The 17,423-nt window shown below is 51.9% G+C and overlaps 5 protein-coding genes across 5 annotated transcripts; 2 read left to right on the top strand and 3 right to left on the bottom strand.

Moving 5' to 3' along the window:
• Nucleotides 1-30: 30 nt before the first annotated feature.
• On the top strand, nt 31-2,850 carry JCM6883_000472 (uncharacterized protein; the record flags this gene model as incomplete). The annotated part of the gene is made up of 6 exons (XM_076631134.1): nt 31-188; nt 251-584; nt 641-926; nt 1,008-1,410; nt 1,472-1,791; nt 1,856-2,850. The coding sequence occupies 6 exons, from the start codon at nt 31-33 to the stop codon at nt 2,848-2,850; spliced, it is 2,496 nt and encodes an 831-aa protein (XP_076489002.1).
• A 248-nt stretch (nt 2,851-3,098) lies between these two features.
• Nucleotides 3,099-4,801, bottom strand: JCM6883_000471 (serine hydrolase domain-containing protein; the record flags this gene model as incomplete). Its single annotated transcript, XM_076631133.1, has 5 exons — nt 3,099-3,362; nt 3,468-4,017; nt 4,085-4,179; nt 4,243-4,315; nt 4,413-4,801. The coding sequence occupies 5 exons, from the start codon at nt 4,799-4,801 to the stop codon at nt 3,099-3,101; spliced, it is 1,371 nt and encodes a 456-aa protein (XP_076489001.1).
• A 571-nt stretch (nt 4,802-5,372) lies between these two features.
• On the bottom strand, nt 5,373-6,317 carry CAT5 (putative monooxygenase CAT5; the record flags this gene model as incomplete). Its single annotated transcript, XM_076631132.1, has 3 exons — nt 5,373-5,580; nt 5,661-5,860; nt 5,940-6,317. 3 exons carry the CDS (start codon nt 6,315-6,317, stop codon nt 5,373-5,375), a joined length of 786 nt encoding a protein of 261 aa, XP_076489000.1.
• Nucleotides 6,318-6,766: 449 nt separating this feature from the next.
• On the bottom strand, nt 6,767-13,009 carry JCM6883_000469 (1,3-beta-glucan synthase; the record flags this gene model as incomplete). Its single annotated transcript, XM_076631131.1, has 13 exons — nt 6,767-6,899; nt 6,990-7,120; nt 7,246-7,353; nt 7,429-7,862; nt 7,923-8,189; nt 8,248-8,556; nt 8,624-10,283; nt 10,356-10,600; nt 10,670-10,726; nt 10,792-11,473; nt 11,542-11,709; nt 11,780-12,681; nt 12,808-13,009. The coding sequence occupies 13 exons, from the start codon at nt 13,007-13,009 to the stop codon at nt 6,767-6,769; spliced, it is 5,298 nt and encodes a 1,765-aa protein (XP_076488999.1).
• A 2,313-nt stretch (nt 13,010-15,322) lies between these two features.
• On the top strand, nt 15,323-17,373 carry JCM6883_000468 (uncharacterized protein; the record flags this gene model as incomplete). Its single annotated transcript, XM_076631130.1, has 3 exons — nt 15,323-15,688; nt 15,749-15,998; nt 16,064-17,373. The coding sequence occupies 3 exons, from the start codon at nt 15,323-15,325 to the stop codon at nt 17,371-17,373; spliced, it is 1,926 nt and encodes a 641-aa protein (XP_076488998.1).
• Between the last annotated feature and the right edge of the window lie 50 nt (nt 17,374-17,423).

Raw genomic sequence — 17,423 nt, 5'->3', positions numbered from 1 at the left:
ACTGTAAAAAGTCCTTGTGAGTATTCTAGAATGGCTACGATTATGCTCAATCACCTCTTGTCGCATCATTTGGCGACGAATCAATCGATTCCTTCTTCGATCAACTATATCTCTTCAACTCTCGAAACGCAACGATTGATCGCCCGTACCGAGCTAGAAGAAGGTACAAATGGTCCTACTTTACATCGGTCAGTCCCGTTCGCTGTCCCGCTCCCATTTTCTCAGCTCATTCTCTCTCGTTCTCCTCCAGTTGGCAACTCCGTCTCATCTCCCTCTTAGCCGCCTCGAACCCTTCCTCTATTCGATCTGCCGGCTTCCAACTCCTGCACCACACCTTCACCTCTTCCTCGACGCTTTTCCTTGCCGCGTCGAAACAGACTTTAACTTCAGCTCAACAAGTTCTCTCGACTCCCATCTCGAAACTCGATCCGACCCTCTATCTAGCAGCAGTAGAAACAACCAAGTTGATCGTAGCGAAGAGTACTTGGTATCCTGAATGGGCGAGGGAGAATGTCGGAGCTCAAGCAGTACAGAAATTCGTTTCGAGTCTCGTTCAAGCTGTTAACGAGTCTACGTCCCTTCAGGTGAGTGTCTCTCGAAGAGAGTTCTCCCGTCGATGTGCTGAGACGTTCTCCGTTAGATCAAACTCGCATCCCTTTCGACGATCTGCACTCTCCTCCCTCTCTTCCCTACCGCTCTTCGACCTCTCTCTCCCTCGCTTCACGCCCTCTCCCTCTCTCTTCTCTGCGATGTCACCTCGCCGCCGTCCCTCCAAGACTCGGCTTCGAACCTGTTCGTTTCCCTCTACTTGCTCGCACCAAAAGGGAAAGAAGGATTGAGAGAAGCCTGGAAAACCGGAGTCGAGGCGTTGGTCGCGAGTTGCGATGAACTCGTTTCGATCGTTACGGGTGGGATCTTTTCCGAAGGTAAGTTCTCGGTCACTTCAATCCTTTCTCGGAAAGGCTTTGGAATCGTTGAGAGAGAACTTACTTTCGCTTTTCCGCTAGACGCTTTAACGAACCACACCCTCTCGCCTCTTGCTCTACCCCCTCTCGAAGGGGACGGACAATCCCCATTCCCCGCTCTCGCTCGACTCGAAACGCTCTCACTCGTACTCCTCAAAGCCCTCCGTACTCCGTCAACCGAGAAAGCCGGTGAAGTCAGTATCCCCGTCGGAGCTCTCGTCGAACTCGGAGTCCGAATGGTCGGGTTCAACCGCGAAAGTCCCACGAAAGAACGAGTAGATCCGACCGTTCATACGTTGACTATGTCGTTGGTACCGAAAATTCAAGTTTTGGGGTGTCAATTATTGGCGCAACTTGGGTTGTGTGTTGGGACGAAGATGGTTGGGTTTTCGAATGTTGTGTTGGGAACTATTGCGAGGACTTTGAGTACTTACGAGGTTAGATCGTGAGTCGCTCTTTCCCTCTTACATTTCGAGGAGAGTTGTTAACGTCGCTACCGAGTCTAGTCCTATGCGACCCGCACTCTCGACCACCTATTCCCTCCTCGCGAATTCTCTTTCCTCCCACCTCGACCCCAACGAAGCCTCGAAGTCACTCTCTCGAGTCTGGCGTTCCCTCCTCGAAGATATCTCTTCCGTCGCTCTCGAACCTCTCAACGTCAATGTCGCCAGTACAGAAAAGACTGCTGCTGGGAAAGGAGCAGGTAGACAAGAAGGAAGGAAGAACAAGAGGGTCAAGACGAGTTTCGATCCGACGGAAAGTATGGTCGATACGAGAGCTGCTGTCGATAAGAGGGATCTGGAGATCACGATCAAGGGACTCGAGAGTAAGTTTAATTTCTTTTGTTAGAAGCTTTTACGCGGGACTGACTCGTCGTCGTTTGTGTAAAGCTCTCGAACGACTCCTCCGAGCTCCAATCAGTCAATTCCTCCCTCCCGCACTTCAACTCGCAACCTCTCGTCTCCTCCTCTACATCTCCCTCTCCCCATCTTTCTCGACGATCGCCCCACTCTCGACTTCCCTCCAGTCCTCGACGTTCTATCCCGCCTCTACGACAAGCTCAAACTCTTCCCCTCTCGAAATCGTCAAACATTCCCTCCCGTTCAAAGTCTCGGTTCTCCGAGCGCTCCAAACGAGTGTTTCCTTCGGGATCGGTGGAGTCGGACTCGAAGAACGTTCTTTGAGCGTCTGGAAGACTTGTTCCCTCTCTTCGAACGAGCAAATCCAGTTGATCGGATTGAGAGGTTTGAACGAATTGGGGAAATTGGGACACCCAAAGTTACCGATTGCTATGGAGAATGAGAATTTGGCTCGATTGAGGCGCGACAGGAAAGGAGGTGAAGTGGGAGGAGAGGGGGAGGAGGAATTGAGAGAGGGTGTTGAGGAGTTCAGGAGGAGAGATGTGGAGGTTGGAGAGTATAGAGAGGAGGAAAGCGAGGAGGAGGATCAGGAGATGGAGGAGCAAGAAACGAGGGAAAGGAAGAAACCGACGACGACGAGGAAAGAAACCGTTTCGACGTCGTTTGCGTCGACGTCGACTGCGAATGGATTCAACGTCTCATCATCGACGACTACGAGTACAGCCAGTGCGAACGGAGGAGGAGGAGGAGGAAACGGATTCGCTTCGTTCCAAGCTCCCGCTTTCGGTTCGACCATCGTCTCAGCTCCCGTTCCTTCGACTCCTTCCGCCGTCGAGCCTGAAACGAAAGAAGCTCCGACACCGGCTCCCGTGTTATCGTTCTCGACGGAAACTTTCACTTCGAAATCGAAACCTGCTGTGACGCCGAAAGTCGCAACTGCTTCGAAAGCGACTCGGGAAGGAGAGGATAGTGATAGTGATGACGATATGATGCCGGCTATCGATATGGGAAGTGATGGGGAATAGAACGTATTCGGGAACTTGTGTTCTGAATTTTTGCATGACAGGACTTAGACAAGCTTCGTTGACATTGTATGAGCTCGAAAAGGGAATCTGTTCGGAGATGCGAGAGTTAGTGTCGACGCTACAGCGACACGGTCTGAGCAGTTCTTTTCCATCAGCTCTCAATCCAACTGCGTTCGGTTGAAGGTAGTGATACATTGACTCCGAAATTTCGACGGTTCCCGCAGAGCATCAAATCCAACTCGATTCCTTCAAGCCAGCTTCAACCCATCAACCTTTAATCCTTCCACTCCGTTCGTCTCGGTATCTTTGCTTCGCTCCGTCCCTGGTTGCTTGCTCGAGTAATCGAAAACGAGTTTGAAGAATTCGTTTTTGAGATCGATCATCCCTTTCTCGCCCCAGGGTAAGAACTGTGTGCTGATGACGCATCCGATGCCTCGTTCGTGGTCGAGGAAGTAATAGGTGTTGGCGAGACCGCTCCATTCGACAACGTTTGGGCGGAAACCGACGGCGTTCTGCGCGGAAAAGAAAACCAAGTAAGGAAAAGTTCAAGGGTTGGAGGGACTCGAGGTCGCCTTGACGACCATCGAGACACGTGCAAGCGAAAAGTCGTGACTCACCTTTGAACGATGCACTGCTTGTTGAAACATGTTCCACCCCAAGGTCTGATCTGCGCCTTCTTCGATTTCTGACCACTTCGGTAGATCAGTCGACAGAGTTGGCTCGGTCGTAACCATGAAGGGATCTTGTTGAATTGAAACTCCTCGACGTTTGTAGTCGTCCGTCGTCGCTTCCTCCCAGAGTTGTTCGGAAATCAAAGGTTTTCCTCCTGGAGGTGCCGTTTTGTTGAGTAGGGCTTGTAGACCTTGAGTGAACGTCGATATCGAGCACCAGAACGGAGCGTTACCTAATACTGACATGCCGTCCGGGGGCATATCTTCGTACTGAGGAGTGTCGAAACCAGGTTCGGGAAGTGAAACGAAGTTTCCGTCAGGCAATTTCGCGACGATTTCGGCGAGGTCTTCGTTCATTCGGGGGGTACGGAATACTTCGATCGTATCTTGAGGGAGGTTGAGAGGTTTGAACAAGAGGGTTTGAGCGGCCTTGCGGAACGATGTTTTGTTGATTCGCGAGACGAACACTCCGAGCCATTCTGCTGAGAGACCATAGCTGTGCGCGCAGTTATCAATAGAGGGTCAGTTGGGAGAGACATCTCGGGGAGAGACGGTACACGCACCCGAAAGCTTCACCAGACTCGTGAGCTCGAGGTTCGTTGTAGGCTTCGATATACCCTTGCATGTGAGTCTTTCCCGTCTTTAACGACTCGTCGTACTGTCACGTACAAGGCTCTGGTCAGCGGTTCAATGACTACAGACGGAGAGGGACAGCAATTACGAATTTCTTCCCGTGCTCAGAGTTGAAATGCAGTGAAGATCCGATCGAATGGGTGAGTAAATGACGCAGAGTACTATTCTCGTCAGGTTGTTGGGTCAGCTTCGACAATCTCTGATCGGTGACTTCATCGAGGAGACGAATTGGGAGTGAAAAACTGAGAAAGACCTTACATTCCAACTTTCGCATCTCGATACTTGTATTCTCCATTCTCATCCTTTCCATCAATCACTTTCCAAATCCTCGTCCCAGGCCAATCTTTCCCCAATTCCGGCAAGAACTTGACCAATTCTTCATGCGAATCTAAATCGATTCCGTTCTTCTCGACGAGGATCAACACGAGGAGGGAAACGAATGGTTTCGCGGCACTCGCGGGCCAGATAATCGTGTCGAGGGTGAATTTCTGCGATTTGTCTTTGATGGAGGCGACGCCAGATTGAGCGGAGGCAAGGATGTCCTTGTTGAAGACGGTAGCGACGAGTCCGGGAGCCGTTCCTTTCGATACGGCATCGTCGAGAAGTTTCTGGATAGACTTCGAGAGGTTCGCTGGGTCGGGAGACATCTCGGGACGAGGGTGAGAGGAAGCAAGTTGAGTGATAAGGGAAAGAGTCGAAAGAGCTGAAGAGCGAGTCGAGAGGCTCGAGTCGTGCTTGAGCAGGAGCCGAAGATTGTATCCAGGAGGTTTGAGGTCGAAGCGAGGACAGAAAGTTAGGAGAAGAAGAAGAAGAGTCGAAAAAGTGGAGACGGGAGTTTCAAAGTTTCCCCAAGAGTGGGGCGGAGGGGAAGGTGTCTCGTAATCAACGATTTGAAAGTTTCGGTGATCACCCGACCTTGCAGTACTGTACGTCGGACGACGACGGAGGATGCTTTGAACGCCGTGAGATCGTCTAGAAAACAAGAGACGAGGTGTTGGCTCATCGTCGTGCGAGGAGAACGTTTGGCGGAAGACGAAGATCCTCATTCGCACGGATCTCGACAGACCATCGATGCAGCAAACGGATCCTTCGTTTCGTTACAGGAGATATTCACACGGTACTCATTAAGCTCAGGAGGAGGAGAGAGGTCAGAGGACCTCGACCGAAGAAGGGGGAACGAACCTCTTCCTCCCCCCTTTTACCCCGTCTCTACTGTCTCTACACTTTCGAAGTCGCTGCGATCGCCCACCTACATCCACCAGCAATGACCGCGCTCAGGAGAGCATACGCAGGTGCTTGTTGTGATTCGTTCTCGACGGCCGTGTCGAGATGTTCCAATTCGTCGTCTCTGAATTCGGTCAGAACTTTCTTGAGCAACGGTAATGAAGGGTGATCGGGAAAGTCTTGATCGAGTAGCTCGAGTTGTCTAATGGTAAGAGTCTCAGTGTCAGTCAATGAACGGTCAAAACTTAGGAGAAACGAAGAACAAGGTCGTGCGGGACTCACTCGTTGTAGTGCTCCCCGATGACCGTCTCGACCGCCTCTGTGCACGCCATCGCCGCTCTCTTTCCCATTATCGCAGTTCCAGCTCCCAACCCAAACGCCATCGCCTTCCACAGAGGATACAGAGCAGTCGGTCGAACTTCATGTTGAGTAACGAGTTTATCGAACGCCGCGATGTGTTTCTTCTCTCCATCCCACATGGCCTATCGACGAGAGAGTCACACGACGGGGATCAGCTTTGAAGCAGGCTCGCATCATGTAGAAAGAGTGAATGAGACGTACCTGCACGAGATCCGTCGTCTTTTTATCCGTTCCTAAGCCAAGTACAGCTCTCTGTCCCCTGTAAATATAGTTCGCCCCCAGTTCTCCCGCCTGATCTACCCTGATGATCTTCTCCAAGATGTCCCGTTGTCTTCGATCGAGTTGAGGAGTCTCTCCAGTAGCTCGAGGATCGACTTGTTCCTCTGTTGTCTCTGTCGCTCCTGGTGCGCGGGGAAGGTAGGCTGATGAAGCACAAGCTGGGTCACCATAGGGAATACGGGTATCGGCAGAGGTGTGGCTGAGAGGGAGGAAAGAAGGTGGATTCGATGATGAAGAGTGGGAACGGATCCAGAGTCGAACGGCGGGTTGAACTAGTGTGCGAGGTGTACGTAGAGACATCTCCTTGATCGTTTGGTCGGAGGTGCGAAGTGAATCGGTTGCGTGAGAGAGGGAAATTGTTCGTCGATTCTTCTCTCTCTCTCTCTCGATGAAAGTCGAACCTCGAGATTTGAAAAGCGCAAGCGCTTACGAGAAGAATGCAAGTGTTTCAAGAGAAGGACGAAAGCGAGAGAGAGCGAGTGAGAGGGTATAAGAGCTACGATCGAGGTTTGAGCAGAATAAACGTGAGGAGGGAGTAACGAGGGGGAGCGTAGGGTCGTAATATGAAAAGCAGTGTCTATGTAGAAGAAAGGGAGAGGGTTACGAACTATGCCAAAAGACTAGAGAGAAGGGAGGAAAGGCGAAAACGAAGGGAAAAGGTGAAAACGATGCTACAACTTCTAACAACGACGAGCGTGAATATGCGACCCACCAGGCGCCTAGGGGTGGGTTTGACGGAAAAGGGACATCTAGAGGTTGACCCCATCGAGGGCTAGGTCGATTGAGCCCTCAAGGACGAGGGGAGCGACCAGGAGAGCGCAGAAAATGGCGAAAATCAACGCGAAAAGTGCTCCGTATTTCGCGATGATCTTCCGACGGTACCTGCAAGGTGTGGGAGAGAGCGTTAGAACGAGGCGGAGAGAAACGCGGAGAGAAAGGCGAAGAGAAAGGCGAAGAAAGCAGAAGACTCACGATTTTTGCTTGACAGAGAAGATGGGCGAACGAATCTGCCTCGAAGGTCGAAGCCAGAGAAGCGCGACACCGTGAAGGGTTGCGAATCCGGGAATCAAGCAAGGGATCGCGAGGAAGAAAAGCAAGATGTGCTAAAACGAGTGAACAGGAGTCAGTACAGGATTCAGAGACGCGGGACGCGAGACGCGAAACGAGAGACGCGAGACGAGAGACGAGAGTAGAGAGTAGAGAGATGAGAGTAGAGAAAAGAACTCACTCCTGCGATAAAGTCTCCGGCAAAGAACGACATTTCGGAAAGTTTGACGACAAATTCTCGTCCAGGTTGAGTCCAGGCAGAAGTTCCCATTCCGCGTCCGTACCATTTCTGAGTGAAGGAGGCAACAGTGTCAGCATCGAGAGTAGGAGGAGAATAGAGAGAGAAGAAGAAGGGAAAACTCACTCCTGTCCACCAAGCGCGGTTCACTTCGTCGTGCTTGTACTCTCGCGAGATACCGACAGCGATGAGGATCTTGAAGATACAACGTTGAATCGAGATCGTCGCGATGAGACCCAGGACGGCGTGACTCAAATCCCACCTCTCGAGAACCCAAAGGAATTCGAAGAATGCGATCATTCCGACAACGGATCCGATGTGAGCGATCGCGGCCATGACCGATCCAAAGTTACCGCAGCACGCTCCACAGAGGGGAGAGACGAAGAGCGAGGTGAAGAAGAGAACGATGAGGAGGACGGCGTTGAAAACGATCGGACCGAGGGCGATAACGGCGATTCGAAGAAGGGCGTCGATAGAAGGATCAGCGAACGACTTGACGAAGAGGTAAGCGACGGTGAGGATGACGGCCAAGGCGAGAGGAGCGAGAATCTCGTTTGAGACTGAGCGAGAGAAACTGAATTAGCTAAGTCGGGGAGGAAATGAAAATGAGTCAGACTCACTGATGACACGCCAACTGGCACGAGGAGTTTCTCCCGAGAGTTTCTCCGAAGGGTGACCGATCTTCTTCTTCTTGAATCCAGTGACCTTCGTTCGCGAGAGACGGCAGTAACCGATCCACGAGTTTGCGTGAGCCCTCGAGTTTCCTCGCGACATCCATCGGAGGTATTCTCGGTAGTCGATAATGAAGTCGCCGAGGGAGAACTGGTGAGGGTTGAAAAGGAAAGGTGCGACGCAGAGCGCGAGAATCGAAATCCAGAAGTAAATCACTGCAATGAGAGAGCATGAGTTAATGCTCACTGATGGTAGGAGGGACTTGAGACGTACAGTGAGGAATCCAGAGGGTCAGAGTGATGTAGAAGAGCATGAGGAGCGTTCTCATTCCGAGGTAAATCGAAGGACCGGCGAACCTCGAATAGAGGATCGCGAACGAAATCCTCGTCGTAGCGAAACCACGTCCAGTCGCGATGTAACGAGCTCCTCCGAATGCCAAGTTCGACAAGACCGAATGCGAAGAGATTTGGGTCGAGAAGACTTCGAAGATTGGCGATAACGAGAGGAAGTGTTTTCCGAGACGAATGACGGCGCGAATGACTCCTCGTTCCGTAAGTTCTTGCAAGAAGAGCGGTAGGAAAGCTGTATATGAGGAGTGAGAGTCAGTAAGCGCCTCGAAGGAGAAGAAAGCACAGAGGAGGAAACTGACCGATGAAGAAGACGATGAAAATCGAGATAACACAACGTTTGATCCAATCGTATACCGGGACGAGGTTGTAACATCCTCCTTGTCCACCGACGAATTGACCGTCACTCGTGTATCGACAGATCGTGAGTTGTTTGTTGAGAGTTCCGAGGTAAACGAGCGTGTACATGAAGAGTTGAACCGAGAGAATGACGAGAATGTTGTTGACGTGGAATCCAGGGTGACCATAGTAGAACGTGAGGAATCGATCCATCGGGAGTTGAGTACCGAGGTAGTAGTATTCGCGAGAGAGCATTTGTTCTCCCATTCCGGATGAAACTTTCGTCGTGAAATTGAGAATCGTTCCGAATCCGAGATCTCGTCCTTTACCGCATTGGTAGTACTCGGTGTGTTTGATTTTACCCCCTCGTTCGTTCGCGAGCATTCCTGCGTAAATATCTTCCGAGAGATGGAGACCCTTTTGAGCTTTCGAGAGTCCTCCTCGAGTCGTCATGAAGATGGCGTTGAGGAAATCGGGGTGACCGTAGTGAAGTTTTCCTCCGAGGTAAGCCATACTCCTCGCGGCGAGAGTTCCGAACGTTTGTTCCTTTCCTGCCGCGACGTCTCCCAAGATACCGATATTCTCCGAGAAGATGTACTCTCGAGCTCCGACGATCGCGACCGGGTTCTTGCTAAAGTCCTTCGCTCCGTCGGGAGAGTAAGGGTTCTTGCTCGAAACGTGGTAATCTTCGAATTCTCCGAGAACGTTTCGAATCTTGAGACATTCTTCGAGGTAGTTGTCCTGATTCGCGTCGACTAGTTGAATGTATTCTCCTCGGTGGAAGATGACGGCGTGGTTCTGGTTGTCGGATTTTCCATCTCCGAGAATCGGGTTTCCAGGCAATTCGATGCGGAACTTCGGGCGACGTTTACCGTTCGGGAGGATCTCTGAGTGACCGTCGATGAGGGCCGAGAAGATTCGAGGTTCACCTCCTTCCTTGCGAGGTCGTTCTTCGTCGAGGTAGGCGATTTGAAGATCGGGGTAAGCGCGGAGTAAGAATTCGGTGTTTTCGACTTCCTCCTTCGAGAACTTCGAGTAACGTTGCATCGAGACGAGGAATCGGAATTTGCGACGAGCCATACGTTCGAGTTCGCGTTCGAGTCGTTCCGTGTTGCCTCCAAAGAGTTGAACGACTTCGGGGTTTTCGACACGGTACATCAACTTGATCGCCTTCGAGTAGTTCATGAAGCCGGAGACGGTACGGTAGAGAGTTTGAGCACGAAGCGAGGCCCAGATACGAGTTCGGAGGGTGTATTCGGGAGCGGCCGATTTGAATCCGATCGTGTAGAAAGGAATGTCGTCCGTTTTCTTGTCTGCCTTTTCGTCGAGATCTGCCGATTCTTCCGCGAGGATCTTCGTGTCTCGTACGAAGTTGTCCCATTCGACCGGATGAAGTTGTTTGAGGTATTCGAGGAGGGTGACGCGAGTGTTTTGATCTTCTTCACGAATAATTTCTCGAAGGGAGAGGAGAATCTTTTCAGAGTAGTGAGGAGTGAGAACGGTGAAGGTTGGCATGGCGTCGACTCCGAGAGGTTCAGGGATCGAGGTCGTGAGAGATTGAGCAAAGAACGAGATTCGACGAGCGGCTTCGGAACCAGGAGGGAAGAATTCGGCCTTCAAACCCTATCGAAGCGAAAGACACAAGAGTCAGTGCGACGATCCACAAGGACGAGAGTGAGAGAGAGAGAAAATTACCTTGTCATCTTGAGAGATGAAGAACATGGGAGCTCGAAGAGTTCGCTTTCCGTCTTGTTCACTCGGAACTTGATGGTAGAGGAGTCGCTGAACGTGGTCGATCGAGAGAAGGTGTTCACGGTACATCGAGATGATGATGGCGTTCCAAACTTGAGAGACGAGAACCTTCGGCTTGTATTTTACTTCCATATCAGCCGTCGCGAGGATCTTGGCGTAGATTCGTTTCGGGAGACGTTCGAAGATGTCTAGCGAGTGTGGAAACCCAAGAAGTCAGTGCTCTGGAGAAAGAGTCTGGAATCCAAAGTGTCTCTCACCTTTCCAAGGAGTCCAAATCGAGAGACCGATCGAGAAGGAACGAACGATCGAGTAGACTATACGAGAGGATCAAAGTGAGTAGGAGAACGAGAAGATGATAAGAGCCGGAGGTTGAGCTTACCGGTGTTCCAAATTACATACCAAAGGAAAGTGTCGAGGAAGAAGAGACAGAGATCCATGCAGAACATGATCGCGAGGGCGAAGGCGGGTTGGTTCCTGCAAAGGGCGCTACCGAACAGCGTGTCGCTACAGTTTTGTACCTTCATGCCGACCATGACTCGAACCGGGTTCTCGAACGAAAGGGTGAGGAAGAAGTAGGATTCGGTGAGTTTACATCCGAAGATGAGAACCCAAAGACCGATCGAGGCGAGACGTTGTTTGACCGAGAGAGTAGGGTAGGAAGCCGTGAAGGTTTGAGACGCCAAGTACTTGCGAGATTTGCCCGTAACTCGATCTCCGAAGAGTCGACCCGAGGGAACGACCGAGAAGAGAACGACGAAGAGGACGGCGAAACCGAATTGAACGATACCGACAATGAGAGCGGCGGTCGAAGTTTGGTCGAATCCGACGATGTAAATGGTAGGAGCGAGAGTGATGGCGAGACAGACGAAAAGAGCAACCATGCGACGGAGGAGGTGCGAAGTGTTGTTCCACGTTGTCGGGACGTACGAGTATTCGGCGGCGGTAGCAAGGATTTGAATGAGTGAAGCGACCGCTCCTCCGAGAGCGACGACGGACCATTGGACGGGTGCATGAGGTTTAGTTTGGCCAGACGGGGTGTAAATGTTCGGGACGTTGTAAGCCTGTAACGAGCGATAGAATGAGCATAAACTTCACTGAGTGAATGTGGAGAGAGAGAGTAGCTACGTACGGTGTACATCCAGAAGATTGAAATGTGAAGAACCCAAATTCGGTTGAAATTGACGAGGAGATGAAGGAACGAACGACGCTCGTAGTAAGTCTTGAAGAACGCCTTGTGCCATTCAATCTTGTCGAATTTCATGAATCGTTGAGCAGCGGGAACATCAACAAGTCGAGTCTGTGTGATTGAGACCGAGATTAGCGAGCAATTCAAATGAGAGACTCTCTAAAGATCGTCCTCGACTCACCTTGTCGGACAAGACGATACGAGAAATACCTTCCGGGTACCAGAAGAGCTGATTCACGTCGTCGTAACCGATGATGTCTTCGTGATCCTTCTCTCTCCTGACGAACACTCCATCTTGAACTTCGTAACCTTGATCCCGAATGAAACGGTAGAGTGGTCGAACGACGGCTCGGAGGTAGAGTCCCTCGGGAACGGGTTCCGATCGATTTTGACATTCGGGAGATCGGTAGTAATCGTCGGCGCATTTGAAGATGAAGCAGAGGCACTCGGGCACGAAACGAACTTGAGCTGCTTCACCCCAACAGAGGAGGTAGAGGGCGAGTTGTCGAGCTCGATCGTAAGGAGACATTTGATGCATCGCTTGTTGCCATCGTTGTTTCGCCGAATCGAGAGTTTTGACGCTTGCAGGAGTTGCCGCCGCCGATTTCACTCCTGCCTTGCGAGACGCCTTACGAGCCAACCTCGCGACTCCGTTGTTCGCTTGACCGATCGCGTCGTCGAGATCGAGTTGAGCGGCGAAGTACCATTTTCGGTAGTTTGCGTGTTCTCCTCCAATGTAATCGGCGTGAAGCGTGAGGAGGGCTTGATTCGGACTCATACGGGACGCCCTCGAATCGAGTTGGATCATCAGGTGGTCGTACATGTTGCGCATTGAATCTCGTTGGAAACCGAATTTATTCGCGAGATCGATGAAAACGTCTTCGATCTCCTCCTTCGAGAGCGGGATTTGCGACTCGTTCGACCAGGCCGGGTAAGGTTCCCGTAATCGAGAGTAAGGTCCGGTACCGTGAGCGCCTGCTGAAGATTCATAGTCGGAGAATCCGGCGGGAGAATCGCTTCTTCCCATGAAAGGACCTGTCGGTTGTTGGTAACCTCCTGCGTAATATCCTTCTTGAGATCCATCTATCATTGCGTTGTGTGTCAGCTCGCGTTCCCATTCGTTCGTTCGTGCCAAGATTGTTTCGACTCGGCGGAGGGAAGAAATCGGCGATGTATTTCCAACGCGAGAAGGGAGAAGGGGAGACTAACCTCGAGCGCCACCACCTACGTTCTCTTCACTCGCGTAAGGATCCCTTTGATACTCGTCACTTTCTCCCGATTCGTAGCTCTGTCCGCCGAGAGGGCCCTGCGCGTGATGATGAGCGTGGCCGTGGTTCGATCCAAAGGGGTTGTTCAGATCAGGACTAGGTCTCCCGTAGCCCTGTGATGGTTGAGGTGGTTGATAAGCCATCCTAGCGTATAGCCAGGCGAGCGAGAGAGGCGGAAGAGGGAGATTTCGAGGTGTGTCGAGAAGAGGGACCGATTCAAAAGGAAACGAAAGGGAAGAAAGAGAGGGAGAAGGAGGGGATGAGAGAGGTGTGCTCTTTTAGGTCGATCAAGCTAGAGATCGGGTACTGTCGTCGCGCGTCACCTCTAGTCGCGGCTGGTGAGAGAGGAAGAGGAGGAGGGTGTGAGAAAAGGAACTTCGCGTTTTCCAAACGCCAAGCGCGACTTTACCAATGTTTTCCCTCTTCACACCACCTCACCTTTAGGAGCGGTTTGTCTGACTCCTACTGATCCTTGTCCACGGCACTGGTGCGACAGCGACCTAATTTTTCGCTATTTTTTTCACCGAACTTCTCATTGAATCTCTCGACGCGCTCGATGTCGACCGTCGAATGCTGTTTACCAGATCCTGCGAGACTGAGGTCGGACTCGAAGCCCCCGTTCCCCTCGAGAGTAGCTAGGGAAGCAACTATCGCCTCCTCAAAAGCGGGAGCTGTCGAAAATTCGAAGTTTTCGCAACTCAAAGGAGAACCGCCACGAGAGCGTACAGTAGGCGACGACCTGGCTGAGTTACGAAAAAGCTTTTCTGACTCCGAGCTCTCTCGCGTTGCGCTTTTTACGATTCCTCAACCTACAGAGACCGCGAAGACTATGCTCCGGACCACCACTCAATCCCACTCTGTCCACCTTGCCTTCGAGGTGATCCCAAGTGTCGACAGCTTGAAAAAAGAGACGAAAAGCGAAACGCGAATTTCTTCGCACCTTTGCCTCAGCTCATCTTGAAGCTCCGGACGCAGGACGCACGAGGAGAAGCGACGAAGTGAATATTCCCCAGTCCTCACGAGCCTTATCGCAGACAAGCCGAGAAACGAGCTTCGTGAGGTTTTGAGCTCAGACTCGAAGCGCGCAACGAGAAGCAGCAGTACCTTCGAACCTGATCTTCGCGTCATTCCGGCCCGACACCCGACGGCGTAGAGCGATGAGAGAGAACCTTGCGAGCTGTGACTACTGTGCGTGGAATGACGGACAAAAGCGAAAGCCTCGCAACAAACTCTTTGATGTCAAGTTGGCTGCTACTGCCAGCGCCGAGTTTGTCTCCGCACAGCTGGCTTCGGATCTCAGTATGCGCTGATTGACGCCCAATAGCGAAGAGGGAGGAGTGAGACTAGTCGCAAGTAGTCTCCCATCGCGATGCGAGCGATTGATTGAAATCTTGGATCCTCTCTTCCATCACACTACTACTTCTTCCCTACCTCTTCATCCGCCTTGTTCATCTTTGACATCCCATCGAGCTCACCACTGGGAAGATTGGGCTGAATCCAGCACACCTACCCGCCAGAGAAAATCATTGCGATCTTGATCTTTTTCCCCCTTATCTCCTCGTTCAACCCTTCTCTTGCTTCGACTCGACACTCCCACCGCTCAGATGGACTCCGATCTTTCTCCTCAGCCCGGCGACAGCTCGTCAACAGCTCCTTTCGACTCAGTTCCTTCCCCTTCCTCTCCCCACACATCCGAAATATCCTTCATCACCCCCGAGAGCACATCAGGAGATTGCGAGGATGCGGAGATAGGCACAGAGGAGCAAGCAGTTGAGGGGGTTGGGCGAGGTGGGACACTGAAAGGAAAAGAAAGGGAGCCAGTATCACACGAGGGAACGCAGACGGGCTCGGAGCGAGATGGAACAGATTCGACGAGCAAGGGGAAGGAAAGAGTCGTCACTGCAACTCAAGATCAAAGCGGACAGGAGGAAGACGACGTAGGAACCCGTGAGATCCTTTGTCAGAGTACTTCTCTGTCGCAAGATTCGTCGATTTCACCTTCGATTCCGAGCTCGACGACTTCCATCGTCCATCCTCGCCCTCGAACACTCTCACAGCAAAGTATTCCAGCAGAACCGGTGTCGTACACCTCCCCTGCTCACTCACCTCCTACTACGCCCAGATCGAAGAGAAAAGGTCGATTCTCTCGCTCGATTTCTCAACTCTCGCTCTCTTCGCTCAAATCACTTCCACGTTCAAGCACACCCTCTCGACCCGGTACACCTTCGGAGTCTCTTGTCTACGAGGGCGAACCTCCAAGGCAGGCAGAAAGTAGAGACCGAGTCAGCAAGAAGGAGAAACTTCGAGATTTCTTCCGCGTCGATTCGAACAAGGCTCAACGTTCGATATCCCGCCCAACCACTCCTGTCCGAGATCGGGAGGATATCGTTCGACCGATACTTCCTTCACTCGACCGTGTCCGCTCTCGAGGTCGCTCGAATTCCGCTCCCTCTCTCATGAACTGGCCTCACTCGCCCGTTCAACCTTTCCTATGGAATCCCTCTCCCACTGCCACACCTTTGACGAACGACTCTCCGCAGCAGACTCCATTCCATTCAGCAGTCTCGTCTCCACTCTCCATCTACTTCGCTTTTCCTCCTGAGCTCGAGCATCAATCGACAAAAGAAGAACCGAAAGTCGACGTCTTCGCTCACTACCCCCCTCTCGAGCTACAGATTCGCGTCATGAAAGCTCTACTCGAGGTATGCGAAGAAGATTGGAGGAGAGAGGTTCGGGAGGGAAGTTGGAAAGGTGCGAAAGCAAGGGAAAGATGGAGTGAAGGGGAAGCGAGAGGACGGAGAGAACTCGCACGAGTGGGTAGAGTGAGTCAGGTGAATCCGATCGTAGTTGCTCTCTGCTGATCGATCTCTACCTTGACACAGGTCTCACGGTCGTGGAAGAAACTCTCGCTCGACAGTCAATTGTGGGCAAACGGACCTGCCACGGCTTCGATTGGCGCTGATGCTCTCGACGTCAAGTCTATCGTCTCGCTCTTCGACCAAAGCGGGCCAGCGATCCAGAGGTTGGACTTGCAAGGGTTTGGGAAATCGTTAACTTCGAAGCTTCTCAGGCAAATCACGGAAGGAGCTTCGACAGACGGATGCACGAATCTCACTTCGATCAACCTTCGAGGTAAGCGACTGGAGCTTGCTCGTTGAGGGGCCAGAGCAATTCTAACAATCTCGAATCTTTTCAAGGTTGCAATTCTCTTTCGTCGCGCTCGATCACGAATCTCCTCATTTCTTCACCTCATCTCGTCGACATCGACCTCTTCGCACTTTACCAAGTCAGGTCGTCTCACCTCGAAATCCTCGCATCCCGCTGCGAACATCTCGAGTCACTGAACGTCTCTCGCTGTCGAAACCTCCCCGCTTCCTCCCTACTCGTTCTCTGCGATAACCCCCCGCCTCGTCGTCGTCTCAAATCTCTGTTCATCTCAGCTCTGCCCGGAATGACAAACGACATCCTAGTCGAACTCTGGACGAACCTCCCCGCCCTCTCCTCGCTCGACATTAGTTTCAGCCCTCACCTCACCGACGACGCCTTCAAGCGCCTCACGACTGACCACGCCTACCCTTCTCTCCGCTCTCTGAACCTCGCCGGCTGTACCTCCCTCACTTCCCTCTCCCTGTCTTACTTCGTCGTGAATCGCACAATTCCTTCGACTTCTCTCCTCCCTTCTCTCGAACAGCTCGAGCTCTCTCGTCTATCACCCTCGTTCGACGCAGGTGATCATCTATCCTCCTTCCTCGAATCCGTTCGACCGACCCTGAAGAAACTCGATTTGGAGGATGGAATAAATCTCACCGATTCAGTTCTCCAAAGTTTGAAGGGTTCGAACTCGAGATTAGAAACGTTGCTTTTGAATTCTTGTTCGAGGTTCACGGATGAAGCGATTTTGGAAGTCGTGAGGGAATGTAAGCGGTTGAAGGTGTTGGAAGTTGATGGAACGGAAGTCTCGGATTCTACCGCGAAAGAATTCGTTCGACTCGTCTCTGAACGTCAGGAACGTGGAAACCAGGAAGGAACCGAAGAGAAAGGAGGAGGAAGACCGAAAGTGTTATCGATTCTAGATAATCGTTTAACGGGAAGAAGGTTGCATCGAGAGATTGGAACTTCGTCGATTCGACCGAGGATTGGGTACAGAGGTTGGTGGACGGGTGATGCAGTCGGGTTCTATCACGATGGAAACGAGGAGAACACGGTGGATGGAGAAGAAAGCGAGGAACCGTGGAAGAAGAGGTTGGAGGAATGCGACGAGGAGAGAATCGTCGTGAGGTCGTTTTATTCTTCGTTGGAAGTCGACGCAGCGAACGCGGCGAGGAGAGCGAGGGAGGAGAATAGAGTGAAAGCGAAGGATTCGAAAGGAGGAGGATTACTTCGAATTCGAGCGATGAGTGATTCAGTCTTGTCCGCAAACAGTGCAAGAGTGGGAGGAGGAGAGAACGGTCACGAAGGAGAAGGGGATGGAAATTCGTCCACGGCAACCGGTTGTCTCGTCATGTAGGGAGCTTTCTGTCTCGAGGTTTTAGTAGGTTTCGAAAGTATCGAACATAG

Source organism: Sporobolomyces salmoneus (assembly GCF_050403485.1).
Source record: "Sporobolomyces salmoneus JCM6883 DNA, S_salmoneus_JCM6883_v1_ctg14, whole genome shotgun sequence".
Classification (NCBI taxonomy): Eukaryota; Fungi; Basidiomycota; class Microbotryomycetes; order Sporidiobolales; family Sporidiobolaceae; genus Sporobolomyces; species Sporobolomyces salmoneus.
The sequence above is the reverse complement of the archived record's forward strand: the minus strand, read 5'-3'. Positions and strand labels throughout refer to the sequence as shown.